General features: G+C 36.6%; 1 protein-coding gene across 1 annotated transcript in view; it reads right to left on the bottom strand.

Annotated features, from left to right (window-relative positions):
- The window catches only part of PNPLA8 (patatin-like phospholipase domain containing 8), a 37,956-nt gene extending 24,417 nt beyond the window's left edge, over window positions 1–13,539 (bottom strand). Inside the window, exons 1-5 of the mRNA XM_010144624.1 lie at window positions 12,326–13,539; window positions 11,383–11,532; window positions 10,026–10,177; window positions 8,248–8,342; window positions 3,909–4,080 (exon numbers count right to left, since the gene is read on the bottom strand). Coding sequence (XP_010142926.1) covers window positions 3,909–4,080; window positions 8,248–8,342; window positions 10,026–10,177; window positions 11,383–11,532; window positions 12,326–13,450 — 1,694 coding nt within the window. The 5' untranslated portion in view covers window positions 13,451–13,539. The remainder of the gene's footprint in view (window positions 1–3,908; window positions 4,081–8,247; window positions 8,343–10,025; window positions 10,178–11,382; window positions 11,533–12,325) is intronic.
- Between the last annotated feature and the right edge of the window lie 760 nt (window positions 13,540–14,299).

The raw sequence follows: 14,299 nt of genomic DNA on the forward strand, positions 1-14,299 counted from the left end.
TGTTAAGAGACCATTCACTTACAGCTCTCACTAATGTGACTGTAGGTAGTAGCTCTTTTGCTGTTAAAAACACCTTTATCACTCTAGTCAGGACAGAAGATAAGAGAAGCTTTAAAAGCTACAACAGCAGTAGTCCCCAATGTAGACAGTAAAATAAATTTGGAAGTAGGACAATTTATGATTCCACTAGTGGATATCTGTGCTTGAAGGATGGCTGTGTATGTGTCCTTGAAAGGGAGGAAGAAAAGGAGACAGCTTCCAGTTCTGTGATTGAAGACTGCTGCTGACTCCATCCGTACATCAATACGACTGTTTTATTTTTTTCCAGTAAATGCATTAATTCCAGTCTCACAGTCACCAACCAGAAGGAGAAGAGTGCCATCTGCATTCACTATTTGATTACAGGAGGAGACGGAAGCACAGAGAACCAGAGAACCATGAAGCACAAACATACCAAAATAAAAGACTTCTGACTGAAGTGAGATATGAAAGACATCTACTGATTTGCATAACTTTCATCTACTTCTTCCTAAATATCTGTATTAGATATTTTTTTCCCCAAACCTTGAATGCAAAGATTAAAAAACTGCATAAGCAATACCCACTACTTAATTACAGGAACTGTCAAACTGAGTAATTATTTTCTCACATTTTGTTTCTTATGAAGACCAGGAACTGATCCTTCACACTAGGTACAAGAAATCCCTTAAACTACTATGCAATGTTAGGGTCTAAAGAGAAAAGTTTAATATAATCTCCAAATTTATTTTAGTTTTGTTGCTAACGTTAATACTGTAATTGCATATTATATGTGTCTTTGTCAAGCCTCATTATTCAATTATTTTCTTTACCAAAGTCACAACACAATTAACTCCAGTTTACTCACATACTGTGTTAAAAAGAGAAAGTCTCCTAAAGTTAATTTTATTGAATAGTTCCTTGTTCTTGATGGTAATTCTCAAGATATCTTACTATCTCAAATTACTGCTTTAACTTATTTGGATTTTTTACCAATCTTGCAACAGCAACATCCTCTAAAGTGGGGTAACTGGAACTGTAAGCAGTATTTTAAATGAAGCTGTACTATGTATTAATATAACAGCATATTAATATTTTCTGTATTTTCAGTCCCAACCATCACAAACCGAGTCATCTTGTTTGACTACAAGCATACAGATGTTTCATTAAACTGTCCATGACAACACCCAAATCGCTTTTGATATTAAAGTTACTTTAAATCCTGTAAGCACTTTATATTTTTCCAGTCATGGGTTATTACTTTACACATAATGTCATTTGCGATCTTGTTTTTCCATTTATCTGCTTTGATTGTGTCTGTCTGTGACCTATGTCCTCTAGACATGACCTACTTAAACAAGACTCCTTTACAAATGTTGCTCTTTCATTGCTTCAAGTTACTAATATTGCAACACTTATTTCAATAACTATGAAGAACATATTGCCAACCATATGCTTAAAGAAACATTCTGATGGCCTACAGCCAGGGTAGAACCAAACAGTCAGGAGAAAGAGCATTCAATCTGAAAAGCAAAATTGTAACTTTTATCCCTTCTAACAACAACAAAAGTACAGGAAGCTATGACTTCTTAACCAAACCTACAGGAGACACTTTTATTGCATACTCCATAAGGAGACGGACCATCTCACTGACAATGCAGCAGAATCTGTTAAGCACGTCTGGAGTGACCAACTGGTACAGAATGTGTTGCTCATCGAGCCACTGGAAAGCAGTCTCAATTTGTACTATTGACTCCATTTGTGTGATGAATACTGGTTTGAAGTATTATTGCTTGTAATCCAAAACACACGCATCATACATTTTCCTACCAACAGAGCACATGTAACTTTTACCCCATCCCGTATACAGTGCTTGATTGCTTTTCAAGATTACAAACGCCCAGTATGGGATCACAGTCAGCTCATGAAACCCCCTAGCTGCTCAGCACATCTCTCCAGAAGTGTCTCAAGACAGTATGAAAGACAAAAATTATATATGTAAACAACAGTTCAAAGAAAACAGAAAACTTAGAACTGTAAGACATTCTTCTTACAAATGCAATTCAATATAGCATTACAGAGACTGATGCACAGTAAGTACAGCTTTCTGCAGCAAGTAATAAAAGTAACTGATTAAAACCAGTCCTCAAATTGCATTTCAACAAGTACATAAGAAGAGTTACAATAAACACATACGTAAGACATAAAATCAATTCCCTAAAGCACTCAGAACAAAGTTAGTTAACTGAAATTAGTTGTCATTTTCTGAAACTAACTTTATAATATGCCTCATGAATGCATGCAATGTTAGCCTAATGCAACATTATCGTAATTATTTTCAGCAAGAATACTGACAGAAAATAATACCACCAATATCATGGTTGGGCTAAATGTATACTGTTAAAGGTACTCCCTATTTCAAGCAACGCTGACAGTTCTACTACCATTTAAACAAAAAAGCACACCCAGCACAACTAAGGCTTTTAAACTTCAAACAAAACACGAAGCAGTTTTCCCATGCAATGACTGAAAGTTAGACCTGACCTTCTCATTGCCATAAAGAGATGTTACACAACCTTTCAATTCCCTTCTTAAAACTAGGCTTCCACATCACACAGAAGCCTGCAGAAATCCCTACTGTTTCAATAAAATGTGTGGGCGTAGCTGGAGAATTAGGTCAACAAAAAGCCATTTGGTCATCAGTAAATTCCATTTTAATTTTAATTTATGTATAATATAAGCGCCTGGCTTTTTGTAACACGAGTGTTTTACGTCACTGTAGCTGCAAAGCACAACAGTGTTTAATTAAAGGCACGTAAGATACTTCAAAGTAATACTGATTTTCACAAGACTTCTTTTAGTTGGCAGTGGTGGAAAAGAGGGAAGACAGAGAAAAATCTCTTTTCTAAAAAAAAAAAAGAGGAACTCCAGGTATTTGAGAAGAAAAACTCATTTTATTAATTTGATAAACACATTTATTCCTAAAGATATGCAAGAGCACAAAAGAATGCTTGAAAGCCTCTCTCTCCATTTCAGCAAAGAAGTGAGATGCTTAATACTCAGACAGCACAGGTATTCCCACTACAATATCTAGGAAAAACTCTTTCCATCTTATAGAACAAATTAACCATGTTCCCAAAGGAACCTGTCATTACTTATCCAAAGAAACTTTTTACGATTTTACATTTGCTCTCAGAGAAGGTTGTTTCAGTTCTTTCAGCAGCAGTGCCAGCTTACACTGTTTGGGAAACTATTACATTAGTTTACTAAAAATGATTAGCAATGAAACTATCAACACAAATGCAGATGAATCAAACCAAGTAATAAAACTTGTAATATAATAATTCATTCCAGTGACTTTTCCTGAATAGCCATTAATGCATTTGCATGCTTATCTACAAACAAATACCATTTCTTTGGCAACTGCAACACAGCAGATATTTTTTCCTTGCAACCCTTACAACTCATTTTCCTTTTCAAAGAAAGGGGCATGGGCAAAACCCCTCAATATGGCAGCCAAGAATAAAAATCCCTACTACAGCACATTACTTCATTTCTCACCATGTCTCCTATAGGAAAAAAGGCACAGCAGGTGGCTAGCGAAATTTGTAGTGGATCTATAACGAGTCAGATTCAGCAGAGCTAGTAAGCACACAGGAATATAATCAGAAATCAGTACACTAAAGCTTACTTTAGTCCCCAGAGACAGAAATCATTACATTAAAGGCTTTCAGCGTTTTTGTAAACATGAAAACAGCTATTTCAAAAGAATGAGAGTATATGCTAATCCTTTCTAGCCGTAAGAATTTGCTTACCAGTGAAACAATAACAAAACCAAAGGCTCTCAGACATTGTACTAATTATTTTTCACCTGATCATTTTTTACTTACTTGAGCATTTTTTCCCATATATCACTGTCATAAAAAGCATGGCTCCAGCCCATTTTGACTGTTCCAACAATGACATTCTGCTTAAAAACATCTGATCCTAACTTGCGATACAGTTCTTCACAATCATCCAGAGGGATATGGAACAATCCCAACATAAAAGCTAATATAGCTCCTGAAAAAGAAATATTTTGAAATGTAAAATATAGCGTGGATTAAGATTATCAAGATGGATTACCATTTAATGTAGTTCACAGGTTAGCAGAGTAGCTATCTTGAAAAAGGAAGATCAATTGACATTTATATCACTAAACTCCTGTTCAGAGATCACATACTATGTTTTAAAACGGCATATCCAAGATAGGTAGAGCTTACTTTCAAAAACAGAACTATGAGAAGCTGAAAAATAGCACTGTTTCATTTTGTAGATTTCATCCCTGAAAAAAAGTATGTGGAAGAAAGCAAATTAAATCCAGTGCTTTATTTGGAAAGAGAAGCGAGTAAGAGAAGACTATGCTATGGTATTAAAAATATGTATTTAGACTATTACTTGCAATCTGGCAAACTCTTGAGTCAGTAAAGAAAAATTCTAGGAAAATTCTGTAAAAGGAAGCGAATTTTTACTACTTTGTAACACATTTGGTTGCAACCATTTTATAATTAGTCATTCATACATACTGCCATCTAGTGTGTGCCTAAAAAAACCCCTATGATGTACCCTTGTAGGATCAAAACAACTGCATCCAAAAACCATGGTAGCAGAGTATCACTGAAAAATACAGTTAATGCATTCCTACAATTCTTACATATGTTAAACTGAAAGGAACATATACAACTTTTAAATCTAATTTTGCAATACTGCAAGGACATGTTATTTAGCATTAGGAATAACTGGGACACATTATTTTTCCAGTTTCAAAATTAATGCCTAGGTTTGAATAAAATTAATTTAAAATGGGAGTAAATTCTTGAAACGGAGTAAGAATAAAACACATATGTAGAAAGAACTATGTGAAGAAATTCAGAGATGGCTTTAAAGGAAACAGGACTTCTAACTTCTTTTGCTCTCACAAACCCCACCACAACAGCTAAGTGTCAATGGACTGATGATCTCAATTTCTTAAAATGTACCACATACGCATAATATAACCTGGGCCTACCTGACACATCAAAGTTTCATCAAGAGAAACTTCCTCAACTGCTGAATCACCAAATGCCTGTATTCAACACAGATGAAACATCTACCAGCAGAGAAGCAACATTTTCCTAAGTCATGCAAATCCTCCACTCCCTTCTGTTCTTCTTAACTCTCCAGTACCAGTTCTACAATACCATGCATTTTCTATTTTGGTGAACAGTTTCAAAGGCAAAGGGCCAAAATTCAAATGAAATGCAAACTCATTTTCCCTTCACCTCCTGAGAAACAGAATCAAGAACTGCATCAGCATGCAAGTGGCAGTAGATAGTATCAGAGTCAAGGTAGAAATTAAAATGCTTCGCTGAAACCTGCTGGATGGTAACAAGACACAGGCCAGTAAGGTCAAAATCAAAGCTTTGTTTAAGGAGGCTCCTCATCTACACATCACTGAAGGCTCAGAGAATACATGGCCCTATGCTGTTCTTAACAAACCGGGAGGAATTATTTTGGGCCAATATCCTAATGTGAAGTCCTTCACATACATCCAAAACTGATGATCAAAGACACTAGCACAACTCAGATGCTTTTGTAGTAAAATGCACTGGAAAACAATATGCTTAGAGATCAGCTTCTATGACAGTACGTCGATGATCAAATTCCTCATATGATGCATCTAAATGCCATTAATAATTAGATCATTATAGATACTCAGAAAGAAACCATGTTTTTAAAATTCTTGGGGCAGGCCAGCACATTTCAAAATGTGATAGTATGCACTCTGCCTCATCATATGCTCTTTAAGTTATAAACTGCTCCCTGTGACTGAATTATAGGTGCACCACCACTAAGAAGTAACTTTGCTATACTGGGAGACCTCATGGAGCAGCGGAAAGAACATAGAAGTCACACCCACAGCACACCTGCACATAAACTGTCTTCAATGGGTTAAGTGCTCTGTGCACCTGTGAAAGCACATCATACTCTGGAGAACAGCAATAATCACCCTCACTTACAGAATTTCCAGCAGCTCAGTTCATGGGGCAATGGCACTTCCTCCTCTCAACTGCCTTGTTTTCATCTTGGGATTTTTGCACAGAACAGGCACAAACTCAGTAGAGAACTTACGTTAACTTAGCTCTCCATAAAAAAAGTTCAGCGGCCATCATTGCATTGCATGTGCTTGCAGATTTTCCAGTGCTCCCATGCCCAGAGATTGCACTCAGCAATAGGCAAGTTGCCTAAGTATGCAACTTAGGGCCCATTACAGCATCTTTACAGTGATCTTTCTCAGGTATTGCCTGAATTTACACCCTGTGAGGACCAGTGAAGAGGACTACAGGGAAGCTAACTACAAGGACAGACCTCTGTGATGCTAATTCACCACAAATTGATTATTTCTAAGCCTCAAAGGCAAAACCGTTAAACAAATGAAGAGATGCGAAAAAGCACAGCACAAAAAATTAGAGAACTGTAATGCACGAGAGATCTTTCCTATCATTTAATACATCACTTCTGTAAAGCACAATTCATGCAGCTGCTAGATTCTGGAAATCCTATTGGCATAGGTACTGTCAACATAAACTGAAAAGGTTAAGTGCACCACTAGCACGTGCTGACAGATACATACAACCTCTCCCAGCCATGTCTTGTCACTTACTGTTGCATGCTGGACTACTGCAGAGAAAAGCTTGGTAGTGTAAACAAAGCTTAAAAGAACATATTAAACATACTAGCAGTTACAAAACCCAAAATCTGGTGAAGAATTAAGAGTAAAGTCAGTTCTAATTAGAGTAGTGGGATAAAATAAAGAACATCAGGCCTCTCTATCAAAGAAAAAATGTCTTTAATATGATTGAAGAAGCCATTAGAGAAGTGTCTTGTAGTGAAACTATCTTCCAAAGAAACAACCACTTACTGATAAATTACCTAATAAAGGATTTTTTTCAGGCTATTAAAAATAGTAAGTCCAAGAAAGCAGGGAACTATGTTCTGTCTAGTAGACCTAAACCTTCTCCTCTTCTCTACTATTTTGAGCCTATTAGGCAAATCTCTGGAAACACAAACATTTTACCTAGTCATGGTGCTCTGCATTTAGTGTTATTTCTGAATTAAACTGTATAGTAAAATAAAATAAAATAAAATTTAAAAAGTCGAAGAATGTGGGTTTCTAAAGGAAACTGAGCTACTGAGCTACATGATAACTCCTATGTTAGAAATTAGCATTATGCTGCTACTGGTCTAGCATCATTTCCAAAAGAGATTAGTCTTTTAAAAATTAATTATGGTTTAGTTTCATGCTTCCTAGGGAGGAGTAACTTATCATTGAGTCACAGAAGTAATTAAGGCTGGGAGGGGCCTCAAACTATCATCTAGCCCAACTTTCTGTTCCAACAGGTTCAATTAGAACAGGTTACTCAACTCGGGACTTGTTCAGCAGTTTTGAGTATCTCCAGGGATGTAAATGACACAGCCTGTGCAGGTAACTCCTTTCAGTGTCTGATCACCCTTGGAAGGAAAACATGATTCTTTATACCTAATTGTAACTTCCCATATTCTAGCTTGTCTGTTGGCTTTTCTCCTGTCACTCTGCACCTTCAAGAAGAGTCTAGTTTCATCTTCTTTGTATTTTTCCATTAGCTGAAACAGCAATGATGCCTCCCCTTCGCCTTTTCTTCTTAAGGGTGAATAAACCCAGTTTTTGCATTCTCTCCCTATATATCATGACCTCTGTTTTCCTGATCATCTAGCTGGCCCTCTGACAGACTCAATCAGTGTGTATAAGAACATACCCAACCGATTAAGGGTTTACTGAGGAACCCCAAACTACACATATAGTGTCCAAAGACCCTTAATTGGTTGGGTATGTTCTTGTGCATGCAAGCCAATATGTGGTTAGCTTCTTTGCTGCAAGATATACTGATGATTCACGTTCAAGTTGTTCCAACAAGACCAGGTCTTTCTCTGCAAAGCAAAACGAAGGTTTCACATTCATTGAAAACATGACAAATCAGTTTGAAGCTACAAGTATATCAAGAATCACCCAAAGTTCTTGTTCAGAAGATAAAAACCAGACTTTAGAAATCACACCTGTACTTTCTCAGCTTACACTCAAAGTCAGAAACTGGCAAGTTCTGCAAAATCTACATTCATTCTCAGATGTTCTTCTACTATATTGACAGACAATTTCTTGAGGTTAACAATTACCTGTGCTTACACCACAAATGTAGTCAAAAAGTTGATGAACCGGCTTTCCAGTTAGTTCTTCTAGTTTCCGTAGAGTCTGAAGTGCAACTAAACCCCTGAAACACAAAAATTGCCTTCACATACACTGGTAGTTTTATCTTACATAGCTCTAATTAAGCCCATCCTTATTTAATTATAACAACTTATAATGTAATAACTACAACAGTAAGAATCTTGAATATTTCTGGGAACAAAAGAGCAGAACACAATTAAAATGGAATGATGAATACTAGATACAAATCACATATACAGGCATACCAGAAATAGTACTCAACAGCCACTATCATACTGTTTTATGTCAAAGGCCAGGGATGATCATCCTCTGTGGATGTAGACTCAGGATAGATTTTACTGCATCCACACCACCCAACACTTAAAGTCTAGTCTTAACAAGGCTGTATAACGCCCCTTGTGCCATACCATTTTTCTGTGGGTTTTTTCTGACTCAATTCAATGTGTCTGAAACAATGGGAGAGGTGCATTTCAGACCACCAGACTTCTACAGCATGAAACACGGTATCTGGCATGCAGAGGTGCTAACTCTGCTAGGCTACAGCTAGAGAACTCTGTATGGCAATAAGAGCACCAAACCAAGTACCATTTTGCCAACACATTCTGATGAGAATGACACCACCTGCATGCTGCCCCTAGGTATGCCCTGCTTGTGCTGAAGAGCAGGAGAAAACCCAATCCAAAACTACAACCTGATGCACACCATCAATTAAGCGGCACGACTGACAGCAGTCAGTACTCAGGCTCGCTCTCTGAACACCTAGAAATCTAGTATTAGTTAAATCCAGATTAGTTAACACACTTTATTTATACATACAGGCATCATGTCACTATCTGTGAATCATACTTCTTTCTACTTTGTAAAATATTATAGTTTACCATGAACTTTTAGAAAAAACACAAATGTTGAAGTTTCGACATACACTTACTCCTTATTGAAGGCAACTGATTTTGATGAAAGCAAAGAAATACGGGGAAACAAAAATTTTATGAAACCGTACTTCTAAAATACTGCACTTTCTATGAATAAATATTTGTGATTCAGTAAATATTTGCTAGCAAGATTTCTGCCTGAAAACACAGCTTTTAGTAAACATCAGACTTCAAATGTAATCAATAGGCTTCTCCTACTACTCTTTACAAATTGTAGTAGGTGCATAAATTCATACAAAACAAGAGCACATGTAACTAAGGGTATGTTGTGCATAAATTAAAGAAAAAAAGCATTAGTTGTAGAAGAAATGTAAATTAATAGCATGGATAGAGTAGCTTTCACCACTAGCCTATTCATTCTTTTGTATGAAATCAGTCCTGCTATGGCAGGAGTACTCTAGAAAAGTACAAGACACCACAATCATAGGAGTATAATCTTCTACCATTTTACACCAGTGTTGTAATTCTGAGATTAAACTTGTGAGCGGACTAACTCAAATACTATCTAGTTTACCTCCAAAAGGAGAAAGAGCCAATAATCCAAGCACTGAAGTGCTTAAGTGTGTAGCCAACTTTGAACGGGTAATTTCAGTGTCATAGTTCCAAACTAATGCATGGAAGTTCAACCACAAATGTACAAAAAACCAATACCCATCACTTGGATAGTCAAATGTAATACAACTATCAATCATAAATTACATCTTTTAGCACAAACTTATCAAAAAGAAACTGAAATTTTATTTCCAGTTACACTACAAAAAAGGCTAAAACTATATAAAGTCCAGAGGTTTCACCTTGTTCCTCCTCCATCAATAGTGAGGACTCGAACTCCCCAGCCTTTCACAGGGTCCGTATATCCAAGTATAGCTAAAGTCTCTCTAACGGCAGCCTGAAGACTTTCGTCATTTGCCTGTCTCAGTCGCAGAAGGCATGGGATTAATTTTTCCTGTTGGTGAATACAAAGATATTTCATTCTAACTACATGTTTATACCAAAAGAATCCATGCTTACATTTACTAGTTTGGCATTTAAGTTTAGAAGTAATATATTAAACTCAGAGGAGAACTTCTTTAAATCTGTATTTACCCATCTCTATTTCTAACAAAGGGAAGGATTCCAACATTATATCATACACACCTCATTGCTCAAGTAACTACCTATCAGAATAAAACAATCGAGGCAAAATGTAAAGCTTTCAAGTAGACAACAGACAAATATTTACCAGCAGTTTAGTTTTACTGATTTTACTGTCACATTGGCCAAATATAAACTGAAGTATGGAACACAAGTGTAGATAAAATCCCAGATTTTGTTGAATCAGTATCCCTCTGCCTCAAAACAAGAAATGCCTAACTGCATTAATTAAAAAAAATTCTTTCTCAAGCTGAGTAATTTTAAATACGCAATTATTATCACAAAGATACAGAGTATTACAATCAAAATGGGAGTAGTGAACATAATCTTTCAAAATAAAGTCATTCACATCTATTTATGCAGATGCCTGACCTGTGCCCTGACTGATTCACCTGACCTGCGCTGCATTCCCAAGTATCTCTTCTTCAGCAGTTCTACAATCTATGTTATGTATCTGTCACATCTTGTAGAAAAAGGCATGAGACCGATAAATGCTGTGATTTGGCTAGTACTGCCAGAATAGTCCACCACCCACCTCCTGTACTCTCACTGCAGGGAAGAGAACGAGTAGGACTAGATTATGTGAACTTATTGGATGGTTCTACTCCACTCTGGTCATGTCTCTTCAAAGGAAGCATGCAAACAAGCAGAAAAACTGTTGTGCATATGCAGATCAGCAGTACTGTACATTCCTATCTGGTCAACTGCAGCAGAGGACACAGTGTACGACCTTCATCTACCACTCAAATAAGCTATATCTACCCACATGACAACACTGTATGATTCTAAATTAAACATTGCAATCTTAAAGAGTCTTTAGGTAAACTACTGATAGTTTGTGCATGAATCTGCTTGAAGCAGCTAAAAAAATAGCTATAAAAAGAGATATTTAGATTGTAATCTTTACAAATAGAAAATACTGCTCGCCCACAAAAGCACAGAAGAAAATTTTATATTATTCTATATCAACTGTCTCTCAGATATTTCTTTTTTGTCTAAACATAAAGACATTTGCACCTTAATTGCAACTCCTCTGCTCTCAGGAAATTCTAGAAGATGATACGTCAGTTCTTCAACCCTGCTGATACACACTCTTCGATTAGAGGATCTTCGTAGTGCTTGAACTAAAGCTCGAGTCCTGTTATCAATACTTACTCTTGCAATAATCTAAAAAAAGATAAAGTTATACAAATAACATAAAACTGCTTTAAGAAACGTGTAAAATTTGTCAAGATTAATGACTAATAATAACTTTTATTTTAAGATTTCTCAGAAGTAATGGTCAGTATGTTGTACCAGAACTCTGCTACAGGCACCATCTTAGCATTGCTTAAATGCCAACAGGCAACCTTTGGATCCTTTGTTTACCGGGAATATAAAGATGGGTCACAGCAACAATACACCAACAAGCATGTCAGCACGTGCTCACATGTATTCTCAGGGCAACTCTGAAATCATAGTATTTGGACCATGAAGGAGTGAAAGGTTACTATAACTACAAAACCTCCTACATCTATGTATATTTATGTACTGTCTCTCTACCTATATATGAACTCAATAGATGTACAGTCTATGAACACATACATGTATACACACTTTACATATATACTTACATATACATATACGCACTTATATAAAAAGTTTATACACATTTTGAGGTATGTGTAAGTACATATACGTATATGTAAGTTTACATATACCTTAAATATTTATATAAGTATATAGTTTTAATATATTGTACATACATACATATACTTATCTATATGAGGACATACATGTAAGTAAATGTGTAAGTACATACATAGGTATACACTTATTTAACTACATATGTGCGTATATGTATGTATATTTAAGTTTAGATATAGGTATATACATATGTGTGAATAATGTGTATATACACACTTGCATAAAATATACAAAGAACTAAGATCTATTGAAATAACAGTAAACAAAGACTTGCCTTTTCTCTCTGGAGAGACAGATGCTTTTCCCTCTCTTCTGCAGTTTTAGCCTCTTTTGCTTTGTCCTCCTCATTCTTCTCAGACACTTCCTGTTCTGGCTCTTTACTCTTTACTTGTGGCACAACTTTAGCATCGGATCTCAACTTGGGAACCAACCCACCAATGTAACTGTCTACAAAAGCTTGTACACTGTTACTGGGATATGAAAGAAAGTTTGCAATACTTCTTTTAGCGGAAGCTGGAAGAGCAGTATGCATCTTTTCAGCACCCAGAGTCTCTGCTTCAGGAGCTAAAGGAGCTGCTGAATCCACCGTCTTTTCTTCACTCATTATGGTCTTTTCTGATGAATCAACCTTATCCCTCTCCTCGCTTTTAGAGTCCTGTAATAAAGCATCCCTTTTTTTCACTTGATCCATAACAAAATTATTATTAAAATACCAGTTGATATGATCAGCCACAAAGTCGTAAGTCTCTCCAAAATTTGTAGAAAAGTAGCTTACATGAAAAAGGTGGCTTTTCATAGACGCTGAATCTTTCAGAGTATCTTCATTAGAGTCATTTGAGCTTACTAACATAGAATCCAAGCTTTCACTTGCACAAGTGGATTTCTCTGCAGCTGGGCCTCTGTTGCAATCTTCCTGAGTTCTGGCATCAGTGACTTGTTTATCATTTTCCGGATTTGCACTGATGTTATGTGCATCTGCATTACTTTTATTTGCTTTTCCCAGAGAACCTGAGTGTGACTTTAATCGAGCTATCCGTGACACCAGCTCACTGTGAGTGCCAGACACTGCTTTTGAAACAGACTCTATAGTACTCTTAATTCGTGACATGCGATTGTTCACTTTTCTAAGTCCTTTGGAAGAAGAAGTTAAAAGTTTAGAAAATCTGTAGTATAAAAAGTCATGGCTGTAAACATATTTGTTATACCAAAACGTTCTGCTTCTGGCCCATTTACACCAAGGCTCGCTTGTATGAAAAACTCTTGGGTGAATGGCGTAATTTACCCTCCAGCACACTTTAGGTCTATACAAACACAGATACTTGCTTCTTTGCTTCCACCAAAGACCTTTTGGATTAATGACAAAGAACAAATACGCATCTAAAGATAAATGAACTGTCATTACTTATAAATTATTACACTTTTTCTATGTTGCTTGTCTACTTCACTCCACAAAATATATTTCAATAAATAAGTCTTGTATCACAGTGTTATCTGAAAAAGAGAAAAAAAAAAAAAACAAACCAACAATGGAAACCCAAAACCAGGAACAAGTTAAACTAAAATCACGGAGTTGCTTAAAGCAGATGCAGCTTATTTATTCTTTCAGTAAACACAGAAAAACATTCAAATCAACTAATCTCATGAGGTTATCTACTGCTCCAGACATTTGGTAGTGTCATCGCAATATTTTAATTTCAACACGTTATTCCTTAAGGGCCAGTTTAAGTCCATCTTGAGCAACTGTTGGAAGTGTTCAGTGGCATCGAGAAAACTCCTTGCCAGTCTTTCCAATAAAGAGAAATTTATATCTCTTCAGCAAATTATTTTGTGCACAAGTTCAAATGAACTCGTTGTTATCTTTCAACCCTCTTGCAGAATTCCTCCCAGGGGAAAAAGGACACCAGGGATTTTTTTTGAGCAAAGCTTCATTATCAAGCCACAAATTCAATAAAACGTCCCTATCCTAAGAGGTAAGGGCAGTATATAACCCTGAGTCTACAAAGAATTATGTCTCTGGGGTGGGTCAGAGCTGCACTGCAAACACAGAGGCAAATCCATTATCTGCCTCTGTAGCAAGCTCAGACTTTTCTCGTTCCTGTCACAAGTGCCAGAGGATGTTAGGCAGGCCAACCCCAAAGCTAAGAGCCGAGGAGATTCTGCCACAAACAGCAGCATCATGACTTACAGTCTCCTCAGCGGCTGCCTGAGCCTACGAGGTGTCTGTCCCACACTTGCTGGGTCACCGCCG

The sequence above is a fragment of the Buceros rhinoceros genome, unplaced genomic scaffold, assembly GCF_000710305.1.
Source record: "Buceros rhinoceros silvestris isolate BGI_N320 unplaced genomic scaffold, ASM71030v1 scaffold21031, whole genome shotgun sequence".
NCBI lineage: Eukaryota > Metazoa > Chordata > Aves > Bucerotiformes > Bucerotidae > Buceros > Buceros rhinoceros.